The sequence below is a fragment of the Solanum tuberosum genome, unplaced genomic scaffold (assembly GCF_000226075.1).
Source record: "Solanum tuberosum cultivar DM 1-3 516 R44 unplaced genomic scaffold, SolTub_3.0 scf00263, whole genome shotgun sequence".
NCBI classification, from domain to species: domain Eukaryota; kingdom Viridiplantae; phylum Streptophyta; class Magnoliopsida; order Solanales; family Solanaceae; genus Solanum; species Solanum tuberosum.
Window position 1 is genome coordinate 490,459 of NW_006239196.1, and position 18,966 is coordinate 509,424.

At 35.0% G+C, this 18,966-nt stretch overlaps 2 protein-coding genes across 2 annotated transcripts; one reads left to right on the forward strand and one right to left on the reverse strand.

Annotated features, from left to right (window-relative positions):
- Positions 1–680: 680 nt before the first annotated feature.
- LOC102601980 (uncharacterized) lies at positions 681–6,469 on the forward strand. Its single transcript, XM_006358367.2, has 5 exons — positions 681–1,036; positions 2,213–2,393; positions 2,812–3,265; positions 4,919–4,993; positions 5,644–6,469. Exons 1-5 carry the CDS (start codon positions 959–961, stop codon positions 6,143–6,145), a joined length of 1,290 nt encoding a protein of 429 aa, XP_006358429.1. The 5' UTR covers positions 681–958; the 3' UTR covers positions 6,146–6,469.
- A 401-nt stretch (positions 6,470–6,870) lies between these two features.
- LOC102602312 (elongation factor Tu, mitochondrial) lies at positions 6,871–13,674 on the reverse strand. The gene is made up of 12 exons (XM_006358368.2): positions 13,405–13,674; positions 12,956–13,031; positions 12,438–12,530; positions 12,281–12,355; positions 10,686–10,790; positions 10,510–10,600; positions 10,172–10,377; positions 9,776–9,859; positions 9,086–9,148; positions 8,931–8,993; positions 8,352–8,592; positions 6,871–7,299 (listed from the first exon to the last, which is right to left on the reverse strand). The coding sequence occupies exons 1-12, from the start codon at positions 13,587–13,589 to the stop codon at positions 7,229–7,231; spliced, it is 1,353 nt and encodes a 450-aa protein (XP_006358430.1). The 5' UTR covers positions 13,590–13,674; the 3' UTR covers positions 6,871–7,228.
- Between the last annotated feature and the right edge of the window lie 5,292 nt (positions 13,675–18,966).

An 18,966-nucleotide genomic window follows, 5' to 3' on the forward strand; every position in this document is an offset into this window, starting at 1 on the left:
TACTTGTCGTGTTAAATTGTTGGAGAAATCATATATTGATTTATAAGCATTTTCGTATTGGTTAAATCGAAAACTGGACCATTAAGGACCAAAATCGATTAAAAAAAAAACTTATTGGTTTGATTATTGATTTAACGTATTTAAAAATCAAAAATCAATAATACATAAAATTGAACTGAACCGAACCGATCTATGCACACTCCTAACTCTTACCCTCCATCTTCATAATAATGTTCATTTTTTAAAAGACATTTATTAAATAAGAATAGTTAAGTAAATTACACGTTATATTTTTTGATTTCATAAAAAAACATATATTTTGTTAAAACACATTTATTTTGAGATGGAAGAAATATTACTTATACAAAATTTAAGATTTACATAACGCATCTCCAAATCACATTCATATTTGAGCTCGACTAAATTTGAATTTGTGTTAAAAAATCTTACCTTTCCAATAAAGGTGATTACGTATCGACTCGAACTCGAAACCTCTCTCTATCCATAAGTACTTTACCTCGAAACTTCTAATTGAAAATGAAGAAGAATTTGCCACTTCACCGCAACGGTGATGGCTCATCTTACCCTCTTTAGAGATGTGAATAGAAAAAGAAGGTATTTTCAGATCTGTTTGGTAAAAAATGAAAGATGTTCAATTGGGTGGACCAAAAGGCTGTATTATTAAATCTCCACCACAAGTCTTAAAGAAGAATCCAAAAACATAGAAAAAGTTGAAAGCTGAATTTTTGTCTAGATTCAAGAATCCAACCAAAAAGATGTAACCCCTAATTTCTCAAGGGTCATTAAGTTTGTAAACCACCAAATTGCAATAAAATCTTAGGGAACTTGAGGTGAATAGCAGGATAAGCCCCTCATGCTGTGACTATCAATAAATCAACCATAAAGAAGAGATTTTTGGGTCAGAAACTCAAGTTTCTGAGTTGGGTTTCTCTTAAACATGGTTGAACGTTGTCTTATGGCTTCTCATGGTTATCCTCCTTGCCTTTTTTCACCTCCAGAATTGAAGGTTTTAAAGGTAAGCTAGTTTTATAACTCTTTTATGAGTTTGATTTTTAGTTATTGATTGATTGATTAGATTAGATGATAGGGTTTTATTTATTTTCATATTTCTTTTGTGTCAATTTTTACTTGTTTTGATGTTCATAGTTTTGTTTTGTGTTGTTTTTCCTGGAAATTCTGGGCTTTGCTGGTAAATGGGGTTCAATTGTTAAGGTATGGGATATAATTATATGATTATTTTCTTTAAAAAAAAGAGGCAAGATTTGATCATGTAGTCTGATCTAGATGACCGTTCCATTGTTGGTGATGAACGTAGTGAGATTATGTTGTCATTCTAATTTGGAGGTGCAGTGACCAGCATCTATATATTAAAACACACCTCGAAGCTGATTAGGCCATCTATCGGTTGTTATTTTTGCTACATGTACTGTGACCATCTATGTATTAAAACATACATAGTTAAGTAGATGGTAATGGTTCACGTAAGAAAAGGGATTAAGTGATAGTTGGCCTAATCAGCTTCGAGGTGTGTTTTTTAATACAAAGATGGTGATAGATCAGGTAGGAAAAGGGAATAACTTATACATAAGGTGTGCAACTCGTGAAAAAGTGACAATTCAAGCGTGTTTTTGACCATTTACTCAGTATTTTTATTTTTATTTTGTTTCTAAATCTTCTATACATACATATAGTTTGAGTGCTACTTGTTTATATGCTGGTTTTCTCTATATCTGATTCCACAATATGCTAAGATGGTTGAAATGAAAAGATCAGTAGTTCTAGTTATTATCTTCCTTGCTTCCTACAAGCCTGGAGCGTATTCAAATATATTGTTGGATTATCCGACTTGAAAAGGAAAACGTCTCATACTTATCATCTTGTTGTCCTATAATAGAAGCATATTCTTTGCAATTAGAGATGTGTTATTTGCATTAAAGTTGCAACTTTTTTGTGGATTTGCTTTAATTTTGAGATACCAAGTGACATGCACCTAAGATATCTTAGGTGTAACAATCTTATATCTCCGCATATTTAAGCCCTGCTTCGGATATTTGTTGTTCCCTGTTATTTAAAGAATTGTCAAGTTGTCTGACAATTGATGAGCAGTTTATCACTTTAGTAGTCTACTCTGATCTTTAACTTCAAGTGATCGTAGACCCACTTAAATGGTATGCTTTCTTTTTAATTGCAGGATAGTCTTCCTTTTTTTCCTATTCCTGGAGTGAATCAAGATACTGCGAAGTCAAGTTGTGCTAGCGTAAGGTTTAACCAGAGACTGGATTTATGGAAACCGATGAGTCGTTTATTGGCAGGCAATCCCTTTGTCAGGATCCTATCAACCGCTGAAGGACCAGAACTCATAGATACACGAGGTTCATAGTTCACACTACCTCAAAATTTTGCTTAAATTTTGAGTTTAAATTGCTTGATTATCTTAGATGGATCGTTACTGCTCATGAAATCTTTTATACCATGCTGATAATACCATCTTGCATGTGGTGGTCTATATGGAGAGAGAGAAACAACAAATGCTTTGAGGATATCTCTATCTCAATCCAGAAAACCAAAAGAATCGCATCAATACTATGTATTTTGGTGTAAAGAAGAGGGTATAGAAGAAGTTGAACAGTTAGTAGACTTTTTAGGATCTTTGTAATTACTGCAACTTTCCACTGTTTCTTGGGCCTGTGATTTTTTGGAGGTCGCCTGCATATCCTTACTGCTGAAGAATACAGCTTTACCTTTATAAAAAATACTGTACCATGCTGATAAACTCTATCTTTCACACAGACGATCAATTGAACTCGGTGCTCTTGAGCTTTGGGATTGCTGAACAATGCACAAGGCAGGAGAATATTCTGAAGTACCTTAGATCTGGATCAAACGATGTAGAAAGCGGTGAAATAGATATATCTATACTCTTTGATCTCATGGGACCACTGGTACATGCGATAAACATGCATCAACAACAATTTCCTTCTTATCTCGAACAACAGTCTCATGATGCTATGTCTCAGCCATCTCTTGTTTATCCAAGTGCTGCGCTCCACCTATGGGAACCTTCTTCAAATTTGATAGGACTCAATTCAGGAAAAATGATTCATTCTGATGGCCGTCTATTAATTAGTGGTGCCAGTGCTAGCATTGAGATGAAGGACATACTTTCAATTATCTCCGAGTTCTACTTCTCAAATGACTCAATGAAATGCACAAAGCATGCAATGGTGGTTCCATACTTTGACAGGTAGCAATAGTTTCTTTGCTTGAATTCTGCTCTTTAAGTTTTTGTTGAGTAGATGTGACAAGTGTTTTCTTGTTCATGTGGTTTATCTTATTGAAAATAAAACTTGTTGGGCTTTTCTCTTCTGTATTGATTCTCCTATGTGAACAAATGTAGCCCATAAAAGCTTTCGTTCTGGCTTGCAGCACCATAGGTTTGATGTGGTTCCGACACTTGAATATAGAGATATCATAGCTAAATTATTATTTTTCTTTCTTGAATAGTTTGGTATCTCAGTTGAAGTGAGTTAGTGTCTGGTCTCTCAGATGCTACTAGAAGGTGACAAAATGTGTTGGCAAGATATAAGAGCAACATGATAACGATTATCACTGATGAGGACTAGATTGGGAAGTGATTAAATAGTTAAAATGAAGCTTCTACCATTATGAACAGGTAAATGCTTGGCATAGTTGCATATTATCTAAAGGTATGAATACAATGATGCAATCAAGACCATAGAAGCCAGAAGGGCATGGGAAAAGAGGATGCATAGAGTGATTTGCCAAAGGAGTGTAGAAAATCCTAGTTCGGAAGTACAAAAACACTAAGTGATTTCTTCCCATATGTCCTAGCCTTGGTGGACACAATTACCTTGTAACTGATGCTGGCGGAGGCGACATGTATCTAGTGGAACTAGTCAAGGTGCGCGCAAGCTGGCCCTAACACCACAATTATCAAGAAAAAGAAAAAAGAAAGTGAAGTGATATCCTAATTCAGTTAGAACCCCTAGAAAACCAAGGTTTTCATAACAAGTAAAAAAATAAGCATCTTAGCATATTACTGTTAGTAAATGTTGCTGGTGGGAAGCGACATGTATCTAGTGGAATAAGTCAAGGTGCATGTGGTTATCAAAAAAAAGTCCTAGTTTGGAAGTGAAGTGATATCCTAATGCGGTTAGAAGCCATAGAAAACCATGGTTTTCATATCAGGTCAAAAATAGGCATCTTTTTTTGTTTTTTGGACAAAAGTACTGTTCTGATCCTATGGGAAAGGGTACCATGCTCAAATACCCTGGTTTACATCCTTCTACTCAGAGCTGCAAGAGGGTCCAGGCCTTCCGCCTGTATGGGTTTGCGTTGGTAGATGCTTCTTTTGTGCCTATATGGGAAAGACATATGCAGGAGGTGTTTTCTAGTTGTTGCTATCTACATGTTACTGTAATGTAACCAGATTAAGCTTGGTTCATCATGGCAATGAGCAAGCATCATAATTGTCAGGGATTTATTAGCTTCTATTGGTTTGTACCATAAGTCTGTAGATAATAGCACAAAGGGGATGATCAAGTTTGGGAGATTGGGGATGTCACAAATTGGTGCCGGGGTGAGCAATAGCTCTTCTGCTTCTTTCACCTGGGCTACATCGTGTATTCCAGATTGGTACTTCTGTATTCAAGAAATAGGTGAGTTACTGACTGACTAGTTTAGCTATTGACCCAAACTATAGAGTTTTGCTCAGAACCATCTTCTTCTTCATCAATTGAGACAGTATGTAATCAGAGTAGTGCCACTAAAATCATCCAGCATGTTAGTTTCGTTGTCTGTATACTGAAAAGAATGCATGTGTTTGATAAAGTGATCACAGCCCCTCAAGGTTTAAGTCAAGTTATTCTTTGTGCAGGAAGACATGCAAGACAAAGTCTAAAGGTGAAAGTTCTGCTCAGAAACTTGACGTGAATGCTGCATCTCTAAGGAGGTATCAAATTCATCTCATATTCCCTTTTTTCATGCTCTTTGTTCTCTTGGCTACATTTTTCGTTTAACGATTTCTATGACATGGAAATATTATCCATAGATACATTTGATCTGTGCTTTGAAGTTTGACTTTTTTTTGAATATTTTCAATGATTATTTGACTGGTAACTGTAGCAGAATATGTTAAACATGCAACAAGGATATATTTAGCTAAATAAGGCAATTCGACAAAGCATATAGATTTTATTACTATGGAGGTAAATAAGGAAGCAACCACATAGCTGAATGTATGATCCATGTTTCCCATAGCTAGGATAAGTAGTTCACTTCTCAGGTCTGAGGTTTGGCCTTTGTATACTCTGTCGTAGTTTTCTTTAGGGAACAGTTGTAGCTGTATCTCTATTTGACACGTCTACTAAAACCATGATGATAAATCCCATATTTCTGCTTGAAGTATTCATATACTTTGTGCACATTATGAAGAGGGAAATGAACAAATATTTACTGTAGTCAGCTTATTTAATAGGAAGAAAGAAATCTCAACTTTCATGTGTAATAGCCCATCAGTTGCATGAGCTCTAATCTCGTGTAATTTCTAGTTTACGCTACCACAGGATTAATCCTCTCTCACACGTTTACACTTTTTGACAGTCCTCAGAAAACCAAGTACCAGACATCACCGCAGAGAAAGAGCAACAAGAGAGCAGTTAGAGAGAGTGAGATCTACAGGAACAATTACCTCCATGCATGTGAAAGCCTTCTATCCATAATAGTTGACAAGAAACGGCATGGGAAAACTGCAATACTTTCATTGAAGAAATCGGGTCCTCAACTACCACACTTTCTGACCACGTTCTCTGCTACCATTGCTGGAACTGGCATAGCCGTCCTTTTCTCAATTGCCTGCAGACTAGCCTGTGGAAGAATCGTCTTCTCTGCACCTAGACTGTTGAACACTGGTTTAGGCCTTGGACTTATATGGCTCTCTTGGGCTGTCAATAATTTGAGGGACACAGTTGTGGTGATCAACAGAAGTCCAGGCAAGTTGGATATGATAGAAGATGATATGATGAATAATTTGGACAAAAATGTGAAGGAAATCTACTTCAGAGCAGCAACTTTGCTGGCAGTCGTAGTGCTGAGGCTTGCTTGATTTCAAGAACACAAGATTTAGAGATTGTAAAAACATGCACAGCTTGGGGGATGATATCAATAGCTCGTTTTGGGACATCCAACTGTAATATAATATTTGAGCAGAAAGAAATGGATTTTCACAGCACGAAACATACATAGTGAGTAACAAAGCTCAAGCTCTTTCTACTCGTGTAGTTTGTTTTGTAGTGGATAGTCTTGTATAATGATGTGAATAACACTAGCACGAGAGTTCTAAGCTATTCGGATCTTAAAGAAAGAATTTTGACATTATGTTCAGGAGCCCAATTTAATTCATTCAGACAAAGTTGAATATTTACTAGTTATAATGAGGCCACAAAAGGATACAAAACTACAGAAGGCTGTGTGCTTTTATGGTCAAGTATACATCTTTTTCCTGCTACATTAAGTCTTGACAATATTGTGATTTGCATTATCAGTCCAACTTTAATGTAAAAGTTATTTTGCCCCAAGTTAATTAAGATGCTAAGATTTGTGCAACTACACTTGGTTTGTTATTATATACAATTCCCATTTCCAGAAATAAAAATCAAAGAATACAAACACCAATACAGAACTTCCAAGTAACATTATCAGAGTTAAGTCCAAGGTTCATCTCAATTCCGCACTACTTTCAAAGCCGAAATTTCGTGCATAGATGTGAAGGAAAGTTTAAGCCCATCAGACTTCGTAGGAAGCACATCATATACAGAAAACCTGAGGGAATGCAGGCAAACAGCTCGATATGATAGTAGGATTTATTGTGTACATATGATTACGCAGCATCTACCATGGAGTTTCTCGTGAATGCAAAAATGACCATAGTTTATACACCAAAAAGTTCATTATTTGGAGTAATAACTGCTTATGAACTATAAGATGCTACAAACTGGACTACTTTCTTCAATATATTCAATTTCACGACGACACATCTCTTGGCATTGCAACAGAAAAAAATGTCAAATGATGATTAAATTAGCAATCGTCACGTGTCTTGTATTTCCGCAAGCGCAATAGAATTTTCATATGTCAGCTCCTCTTGAGACAAAACCAGACTGAAACTGATCTTGCATTTTCAGAACCCTCAGCTCAGTACTTTAGAAACAACCCCAGCACCAACTGTTCGGCCACCCTCTCTCAGGGCAAATCTTTGTCCTGAAAAGTTACGGGTAGATGGGGCATAAACAATCAGATGTTGTACCATTCAGAGAAATACTTTTCTTCAACAAGGTCGAACAACAATCAAATCTCTAAGAAGATATCCTTAAAACACATACAAGACATGCATATTATGAGGCAGCATTCAAATGGAAAAGACAAGAAGAATCAATTTCTAAGTTGCAAAATAATCCAAAATCTTGCATTGGAATAGGTAGAATCAAACAGGGGTGTTAATGGTTCGGTTTGGCCAGTAATTCCAATATTTACACTACCGATTTTCAGTGAATCTACTGTGTATAACATATTTTTCATCTTGGTTTCTCTTCTATTTCAGTTCTTAATTTTTGGTACTTCATTTTAAGAAGTCACATAAGAATATAAATGTTACTAGGAGTCACATTTGTTACATAAAATACTATTGTTTTATAATGTTTAATTTATATTTGTTTAGAAAGATTATATGTCTAATTTTTGTGTGATACTTCAATACATATATCATGGGTGCGGTTCTAGACTCATCGAAATCCGTCTTTACGAGGAAAGACCAATAAACCGGTCCAGTTCAGTTCTCAGTGTTGTAAAAAACTTTTGACACCCCCAGAATCAAATTCAAAAACTATATATCAAATGGGTTTCACTGTACATCAAGGTTAACAGGATGGAAGCTTCAGACGAAGTGGGCCAAGGCACCAATTCATGTGATGTCGCGAATCCAGTTGTTTTGAGAATGAGATTGATCATCACATTAGTAAGAATACTAAGAAAAATATTGAAGGCAATGTGAATGTTCCCTCAAGTGAGATGATGATCTCTTCTTTGTCAGGGGAGAAACATATAACCAGGCTAAGCATAAGTCAATATAATGCACCCCAAAGAATCTCCAGATCTCAATAAAATAGTATCACCTTGTAATTGACAATGACCATTTCAAAAATATTGTCACTATGCAACTTCAAGGGGAGAAAAGAAGAATAACTACAATCGCAGATGAACCCTTACTCCACAGACAAGAAAAAATCACAAAATGATTTATAAAATACAAATACCTGTTTCAAGAGGAACTGGAGATATCAGCTCAAAAGTAGCTGTAACATTATCACCGGGCATAACCATCTTGACATTTTCAGGCAACTCCACTTTACCAGTAATGTCAGCAGTCCTCATGTAGAACTGAGGCCTATAGTTTGAGAAAAAAGCTGTGTGCCGACCACCTTCATCCTTAGTTAGTACGTATATTTCTGCCTCAAATTTCTTGGACGTTTTCACACTACCAGGCTTTGCAATCACCTATGGACAAATACTATATAAGATGCTGGAAGACACACATGTACATAGTCACATTATCAAGGTAATAGATTGGATTTTGACTTCATGAAACATCACATTATCAGACTTGAACAAGTACAACATGGCAAATGGCAAATAGCAAAACGCACCACAAAACTGTATGATTCTACCCTGATACCAAGCTACTTCTAGTAAAATTAGCAACCAATGTAAAATGTAGAACAAAAATGAAAGCAGAAGGAACTTTTACAACTAGTCACAGATACACAACTCTGCAGATAAGGTGGCACAAATGCTAAGTCACTTTATGAGTAACACACAGTGAGATTTGTACTTACCATTCCTCGTGTAATATCTTCTCGTTTTAAGCCACGTAGAAGAAGCCCGACATTATCACCAGCCTAATTTTAAGAAAATAAATCAGAATAGGGACACACAATAAGTGATACATGAAAACTATTAGAAAGTTGCATGGATTGACTCAAATCCTTACTTGACCATTATCCAAGATCTTCTTGAACATTTCAACACCAGTCACTGTAGATTTTAAAGTTCCCTATAAAAAAAATGATAACATGAACAAATGCTAAGAAAAGCACAATCATAGTTCTTCTATGAAAGCACAATAATGTCCTTTAACATACAAATAAGGGGACATAATTTCTCAAAACTACACATCCAGCTACGATTAAATTAAGCATCCTCATCATTACAATAATAGCTAACCACTACCTAGACTTGTTACTACAAGAGGTCATTGTGCCATTAGAATTCACGTACGTCTTAGGGAAGAAGAGAAATAGAAGAGCTCCGAAGGGATAGAGAACCATTATGTGTACTTGAGGAATACCCTCTCATTCCTCGTTTCTTATTGGTGCATTCATGAAGTTTCAGTGGGTCTATTATTTTGCTTGTTTACAAGAGATTTTTCTATACCTTGTAACAAAATTTACTCTTAACTTGTAAGATTGTGAAAGACTACATATAATAACCCATAACATCAATAAGTTACATAAAAGAATGACATTTGTTCATCCTAAGGTTTCAACAACACAGACAAATAGGAAAGGCATATCGAAGTCTAGATCACTAGCACAGGAAATCTGGAACATGCTATGAGCCAATATATTCTCCCCCTAGAGAAAGTAGGTAATTGAATATGTGAATACGTTAAACAACTAACCTGCATCAGCCCTAAAATCTCCACATCTTCTCCAACTTTTATTGTTCCCTGTTCAATACGGCCAGTAGCAACAGTTCCACGTCCCTTCAAAACATTAACGGTAACTGATCAGTATCACATTAGAAGCAAGGTTCAAGCATTATTATTTTTCCTCTTTTGGAAATGAAAGATGGACTGCTGCAAAAAAAATATTTTTCTACCTTTCTCAGAGCAAAGGATTGTACTAAAATAAGCAGAAAGAGGTATAGCATCACAGCACAAAGGCTATGAACATATGGAAGTAAAAGATAAACCTCAAAAATGAAGTAGAATTCAAGGGATCGGAAAGAAACTGAAAAAAGCAAAGTCGTTTAACTGATCTCTGGCTAAACATGAGCTACTAGAATATCAGATTACCTGAATTGAGAATACATCTTCTACTGGCATTAAGAATGGTTTATCAAGCTGACGCACTGGATCTGGAATGTATTCATCTACAGCATCCATCAACTTTAAAATAGCTTTCTTTCCAATTTCTTCATTAGTTCCCTGTAAAGCAGAAAGAGCTGAACCACGGATGATAGGAATTTCATCCCCAGGGAACTTGTAGAAACTAAGCAGTTCTGCAAGAAAGGAAATCTCATGTAAGGAAATGAACATAACAAAGTCATGATAGCTGCAAGCAAGTTATCAGGACTTCAGGTTCTGCATAAGTAATAATACAATTGACAAAAGTACTGGAAAAGCTGGCACACCCCGAAGCTCCATTTCAACAAGTTCCAGCAGCTCAAGATCGTCAACAGCATCAACTTTGTTTAAAAAGCAGACAAGAGAGGGTACACCGACCTGCAAAGTATAAGAAAAAGAAGCAATTAGAATCACCAAAAAAAGTCTATTTCAGTTATTTTCTGGTCTATCCACGAGTATCCACCTGGCGGGCAAGAAGAATATGCTCCTTTGTTTGAGGCATAGGTCCATCTGGAGCAGATACAACTAGAATACCACCATCCATTTGGGCAGCTCCAGTAATCATATTCTATAGATTAAAGCAAGTGATTAGAAATTGAATAAACAGGAAGTTTAGGATTATTAGAATTTTCAGAGCAACTAGGAGTCTATTATTAGCATTAACACCAGATGTATATCTTTACTATTTTTTTGGTGCAACATGGCTATTGCAAATGTTTTAGAAACCAAGGTTGACTTCTTAAGCTTATTAAATAATCAGTAATTTAGCCCATACTGTAAATATTTACAGCACTTGTTGCTTACATTACTACAATTCTTTTAACTATTAAAAAGGAAATTTAGGGGAAAACAGAGTTACACTTATACTTGGAATTAATTTCTAACATCAAGCAGCAAAAAATAACCTGAATCCGGGATGTGTTATATGTCAATTTTTGCTCAAAGAGCCAAACAGATTCATCTTTAGGCAGGGATTGCCAAGTTACTATTATGTCTCAATGCAGAACTTGCAACTTGACCAAGTCTTCATAAGTTTTATCTTCAACAAAAGAATCAATCACCACAAGTAACAACATATGGTTTAACTTACAAAGGAGAACAAAGTTAAATTATCTCACTTCAGAGAAAGATTTTCCGTAATCCCACAAGTTGCTCCCAAATAATAAATTGTCACTGTTGCCCCCAACTAACACTATGTTTCTTGTTCAGAGAGCAGAAAGCTTGAAGAACCATTAAACAATGAAACAACGTTTAAAGATCCCACCAAGAAAGGGTTGAAAGAATTTGATACTCACAAATCACAAGAAACTAGTACTGCAGTAGTGCTTTTTACACTAGGTACTCCTGCATAGGCCAAAATTTACCACACCAAACCATACTTTTTCAATCGGAGAAAGTGAAGCACAACGAGGTGTAAGAAAAGTTGGATGATGTCTACCACTTGGGGACCTCTATTGTGCCACAATATTTTAGCCTATAAAAATACAACTCCTGCCATTTAATTTGAATTGACACACTCTACTTCGCAACATCCCAAAATGTATTGATTATTATACCATCTTATTTATTGTTTACTTCCATACAAAATTTGAAAAATCCACGTTTTGGTTATTTTTCAATTACTTACAAATATAATAAACAAGTCAGAATTAATTGCTTAAAACTCCAAAATTGATCACTAGTACCAAATAAAATGGGCCAATATTTAACGCAATGAGGTAGATGGTCTAATATAATGAACTTCCTACTTTGATGGTTTTAACCAGGAATAAAGCAAATGGAGACATTCAATAGTCGATATTATAAAAGAATAGAGCTTATAGTTTTTAAGTAGTTTCAGTCTTCATTCACACAAACTTTTGATCTTAAGGGAACTAGGTAAATTGCTTAATTACTAGCTTCATGGTCAGTGAAATAAACTCTCAAGTGATACACAATTAACTGAGTACTATTCACAATTCAGGAAAGACATAATTAATTACTCCTACAGCAGTGGCAATACATAGAACATGGTGAACAAGCATATTGCAGTAAATATAGGTAGGTTTTGCATCTCACTTTAACGTAATCCGCGTGTCCTGGGCAATCAACATGAGCATAATGTCTTTTAGCTGTCTCATACTCCACGTGGGCCTACAGAAACAACAGCTAAAGCATTAAATACAAATCAAAATAAAAAATATTACACCACTAAGGAAGGAGAAGTATCCCCTACTGTAGCAATAGTAATTCCTCTCTTTTTCTCTTCAGGGGCTTTGTCAATTTCATCAAATGCAACCGCCTTGGCCTTTCCTTCCTCTGCTAGGACCTAGACAATGCATATGTGCTTATCAAACAATTGGTATTGAGTGGAAAAGAAAAACTATTTTAAAAAAAAGGGGATCTAAAAATGTTCGACATCATTCCATAAATAATATCTTTCTTTACAACCTTCAAAAAATCTAAAGAATTCAAATCCGTTTCTCAACTTCAAACTTTGATGTAACATTTTCTATACAATCTTTAATCCACTGCCACAAGTATAATGATAATACACTAATCAATATAACATTTTTAACCATTATGTCTAGTATTAGACAAATTTGACTTTCTTTCTGTTAAGAATAGAAAACTACAGATACCTCTTATGGCAGTGAAATCTGTCCCTAGTAACATAGCACACTACGTCAATTCTTCTTTCATTTAAAATGAAATGGAGGCAGTGATAAATACATAATGTCCGACCACACTAACCTTTGTAATTGCAGCAGTAAGAGTAGTCTTCCCGTGATCAACATGGCCTATAGTTCCCACGTTTACATGAGGTTTTCTGCAGTAACCCAGATAGCAAAATTAGATTTTAACAAAATTCAGCTTAACCTCAGACCACACTTGTGCGATTATTACACTGTGTATGTCATTGTTGTAACAAAATTCAGCTAAAAAAGAATCAAAATCGCTACAGCTCAGGAGGCAATGATCACATCATCACAGGTAAAGCAGAAAGGACTTTCCAATATAAAAGAGAATTTTTTTTTTTTTAAAAAATACATTAGTGTAACAAAAATAGCAGTGGATCAAGTGAATATATTAAGTCTCCACGGATTTAAAATCCTGAATCCACCTCTAGACCAAAATATACTGCACATTTATAACAAATTTACAATTCTGAGTTACTGCAACTGAAGTTTTTATAAGCTTACGTTCGATTGAAGGTGGCCATGGATCTCCACCATGGATTAGAAAGACTGGAAGTATCATTTCCATTTCGCGTCTGGGAGAGTGAAAACTGAGAGGAAACTGATCCTCCTCTACAACATGAGTAGATTTGAGGAGAGAGTGACAATACGCGCTTCGAATTGGGATTCCTGAAAACGACGGACGCCATTGGAGAAGATGAGAAGCTGGAAATGGCGTTAAGGGGTTTTGAAGGGTTTAGGTTTCTTCCCGTGTGTGTTTCTCCGGCGTCCAGAAGGGTTTTACTTGGAAGGTGCTAAAACGACGGCGTTAGAGTGCTTACTTTGTTGATGGGCTTGACGGCTAATCATATGCTATGGGCTTTTTCGTACGTAGGCCCATGCAGTTTTCTTAAAGGAAAAACTATATATATATATATATATATATATAAGTAATTGTATCTAAAGCTGTTGTTCCTTTTTACACCTTACAGGTTCTCCTCACTGCTCTCAAACTGGAGAAAACTGGATTCTAATCTTTAATTATTCTTCAATACAAACAGACGAAAACTGAACTAAAAGAGTTGCAGGGCCACGTCCTCTAGTTGAAAAAATACACTGTATATATATATATATATATATATAGGAAAAATTAGAGAAATTCCTTCTTTTAGTTTACTTATCACCATTATCCCTTATAACTTTTACAAATCTCCAAAATCCCTCATTTTTGCGCATTAGATTAGTATATTTCGCGCATCAGATTAGTGTATCATGTATAAAATGTACATTAGATTAGTGTATCATGCATAAAAATGTAATGTATCTTATTTAACGATTAATATATCTCGCGCATCAGATTAATGTATAAGAGCTTCTATTATTGTATCCGTTTGAGGGATTTCTGTAATTATAAACTTTTAAGGGATATTTTATAATTTTGCCTTAAAAGTATGTGATTTCTGTTATTTACCCATATATATATGTATTGTTGTGGGATTTCTTATTCATAAATTACTCATTAGTGAGTGATATATAAGAGTATATATATACACATATATCAGTGATACCATAAGAATATATATACATATATTCTTGCAGTATTATTCAGATTTATTGTAGTAGTCTAGTTATTTATTCATATTATTTTTTATTAATTTGAAAATAGTTAATTAGTATTTTATTTTTTTGTAAAGGGGAAAGAAATACAAAAAAGAAGAAGAAGAAGAAAAAAGAAACAAATAATAAAATCATTACCAAATGGTATTTCTGATAAAGAATAAAATGAAAAAAAGAACAAAAATAATAAATGGGAAAAGAACCAAAATAAAAATAAAAACAATAAATGAGAAAAAGAACAAAAGAATATGGACATAAAATTTTTGGGAGTTATGAATATTATTAAAAGTAAAAATTAAGGAGGGGTAAATCATGTCTAATAACTCCTTCTGAATAAATTAAAAATAAAGAGAAAAATACTTAAAATATAAAAAAATATTATCATTTTATGATTAGAAGTGAGACATATAAATAAAAAAAAGAATGTGAAGAGTTTTTTTGTAAAATGTTCCTCCATTAATAAAATATTTATTTGTAATAAATTAAGTAATTTACTTTAGCAATACAATAATTAATTTAAATTTTTTTAAAAAGCCAAAAAGAGAAAAAAGAGGACCGGCTATTGACAGGTCCAATTCATCCAAGGAATTCTTTTTTCTCTTCTTATTACAAGCTTAGCGCTGCACTTTGAATCAGAGTTAATAAACTGTTTTTCATCAAATTAATACAGAGAGCTTCTTTTGATGCATATTCCAAGTTAAGGGACGTTTAGAAAAGAAGGACAATTACATTAGAAATAGGATTCCTATAAATTATAATATATACGCTTTTTCCTATAAATTAAAGAATTGCATCATAGCTAGAATAGTTTTTTTAAAAAGGGTCGTATTTACAAAATTAAATTTATAAAACATTAGGGTTTTGATCATTCAAGACGACCATGGCTGACATCTTGCCTGAATGTCTCATTCAAAAAATACTCTGTTTTCTTAGTTATACCGAAGCAACACGGATGAGGATTCTGTCCAAAACATGGCTGCAAGCGTGGTCGACTCTTCCCAACTTGGACTTCACTATTGATTGTTGGGAAGGCAATACAATGTCAGATTATTCACAGTTAGTGGACACAATCATAGAGAGATATAGGAAGGGGAAAATCCCTATAGAAAGGTTTGAATTATTAGAAAACATTAATGATTCTCACAAAGACTTCTACTTCCCTTTGATTGATAAGTGGCTCGACATTGCACTTCAGAATGGTGTAAAGGATCTTTTTCTTGAATTTACATCATACCCCACGCCTATTTTAACAATCTTGGCAGGAAAATCTTTAAGAGAATTGGTTCTATGCTACTGTACTCTTATGCCTGTTTCGTTATCTAGTGGGGTTGTGAATTGCAATTCTCTGAGAAAGCTTTCTCTATCTCATGTAACATTAGACGAAAACACGTTTGATACACTATTTAATAGTTGTCCCTTGATTGTCTCTTTCATCCTTGAGTATTGTTCGGGGTTGACGATGACTCTTCGAAAGATCAAGTCGGATTCACTAAAGGTCTTGAAGATTCATCAACTTTATGCGATAGAGGAGATTGATGCTCCAAATTTGGTATCACTTGACTATATGGGGAATCAAATTCCTGAACTTAAAATGGCAAGAGAGTCGAGCCAATTGGAGCACTCAAAAATCACTCTTCTATGCAGGTCCAGTAATGCTGCATGGTTTTGTAAGTTGAAGAAGCTTCTATCAAATTCATCCTCATCCTCTAAAGTTACCCTTCAATTTTTCAATTGCACCGAGATCAGCATGACAGATTTGCAAATGGACCACATAGGTTCTATCCCCCGGGTGGACGTTTTAGATGTATATTGTCTGGATCAGACTATGGAGTGCCCAACTTTTGTGGATGCTTTGCTATGGAGTTGTCATCCCAGGAAACTCAAACTAGTATCAAATATTATTGGAACGATTACACATTTCATCGATCGTTTAGTGTATATGAAGAATTCGAGTCATTCCACTTCTCATAGAAGCACACCTTGGCATAGTCAGTTAAAAGAAATAAAAGCTTTTGATGGAAAAAATCAGCCGCTGCAACTCAGAAGTGGGGAGCTTGCAAGGACCCTTAACGAGGGGGAGAGAGTTTATTTTTTATTAGATTGGTGATGCAGTTAATTTGCCTTTATTTCAAATTTGAATGTACTTGTTCATTTCTTAAGTTCATTAATTCATTTGTTAGGATATATATATATATTTTCACATCCCGGCACATAGTTCTACTTGTAATATCTTGAGCCAACGCTGGTTTACTTTCGACAAATTTGCATTACACCGTGAGGCGTCAACAATTTGTGCAATAACTTTTTTACTTTCTTGATTTTGTACGCTGATACTTGAATCTTGATGGATTAACTTTTATTTACCACTTTATAGAAAGGGAGACAGATATAGTTTTCTTTTTTCCTTGTTCTGTTTTATTTTCAATTACCCCCATCTGTAGTACATCAATGCACAAATGATGAATTATAATAGTCTCAGATCTTTACGACAAGCCAATTGAGTCAACCTCATCATCTTTTGTTGAGGTAACAGTAGGTCATGAAGGAGACAAAGCCCGGATGATTGACCAGCTCCTTGATGAACATGAATCCAAGCTTGATGTCATTTCGATTGTAGGAATGCCAGGACTCGGTAAAACTACTCTGGCCAAGAAAGTGTATAACAATACATTAGTTGCTAGTCATTTCAATGTTCGTGCTTGGTGCATTATTTCCCAAAAGTATAATAAGTCAAAGGTATTGCGGGAGATTCTTCAGCAAGTTACTGGCTCGGAAGGAAAAGAAAGTGAGGATGACTTTGCTGAAAACTACGAAGAGTACTACTCGATAAAAGGTACCTCATCGTCTTGAATGATGTGTGGGATATTGCAACAGGGGAGATGTTAATAGCATGTTTTCCAAAGGTTAAGAGAGGAAACAACATTATCTTGACTAGCCGAAGTAGTAAGGTACGTTTGCTAGTTAAATGCCGTAGTGATCCTCTCGACCTCCAACTTTTAACACCTGAAAAAAGTTGGGATCTATTCTAAAAAGGGTATTTGGAGAAGGAAGGTGCCCTTCTGAACTGTCGTATGTTGGACACCAAGTAGTTGAGAAATGTAAAGGTCTTCCTTTGACTGTTGTTTTCATACACCGTTGTTTCACTGTTCATACTGAGGCCAATTCTACAAAAGATGTGTTTTGTTCAATTCTAGTAAGTCTTCAGCTGGTAGTAAGCATCTCATATCTTTGAAAGTGAGCGGTTTGCTTCGTAACTCCAGCTATATCAGTCGCACAATACACTTGAGACTTGTTAGAGTGTTGCAACTGGGTAACACTTCTCTGATTTCAAACTGCTCCAGCATTGTTCTGATTTGTTAAACTCGAGCAGAGTTGCATTTCACTAGTTCTGCAGATTGCAGTATTAGTGTCAAGCTGATTCTGAAGATTCTCGTAACTTCTGGACATGTGTGACTGCGCGCTTAGGAGAAGCTTATTTCAACAGAGGACTACAACTGTCCTTTAATTAAGAAATTCAGTTATAAATATAATTTACCCTTGTCGAACATAATTTGAAGAAAGGAAGCAGAGTTTTCTTTTTGCTCATCAACAGTAAAAACTGATTCTTTTTCTGGTGAAGAAAGAACTTTTTTACCTCCAGAACAGGTCATAGAACGGCATCTATGTATTCGTTAAAATCTGATTCGGAAACAAGAGAATTAAAGAATGTGGTAACATATATACTTGAAACACATTAATGACTTGATAGGAAGCCACGACAATTGAGACTTCTCTTCCTCCAAAATTCATCTTCTTGCTCAAGGCTGGCTGGCTGAAGTAATTAGATTTCTTTATATCCTTTGTAGACCTTCCTTTTCGAGGAGCATTAACATAAACATTTTTTATTTAAGGAGAAAAGGCTCAAAATAGTCCTTTGTTATGACTTCAAAATCAAAGTCATCCATTTCTTTTATACGAAGCACTAATAGTCCTTCAATGTTTAAAATATTGGTGCACTTTGAATATCCTCACTAACTCTGTTAATAATCTCTAGTATCAGTTAGTGGAGTCTTCAGAATCAACTTGAAAGTTAGCAATATTAATGGAAGGCATAATACATAAATTAGACCCTTAATTTGACTTCAAATTATAACTTTGATCTTTAACTTTTTGAATGCACAAATAGGCACTTTAACTATCCAAAACTTAAACAAAAAAACACTCGGATCCTACCTGGCAAAATGCGTGAAATACACTCAAATTAGGCCTGTCAGATGTAAAAATTGAGGGGCCCAACAGTAAAAAAAGCATTGAAAGGACAATTAAACCCTTTTTATATTTTTTTCAACAATTTTCCCCTCTTTTTTGCATTATTTGTTGTTCACTGCAAAATGCAGTGACATTTAATAAAAAAATTTGTTATTACGAAAAAAAATTATAATGAAGTTTTTTTTTTTGGCAAAAAGGAAAAAGGAACACGTGTAGTACTAA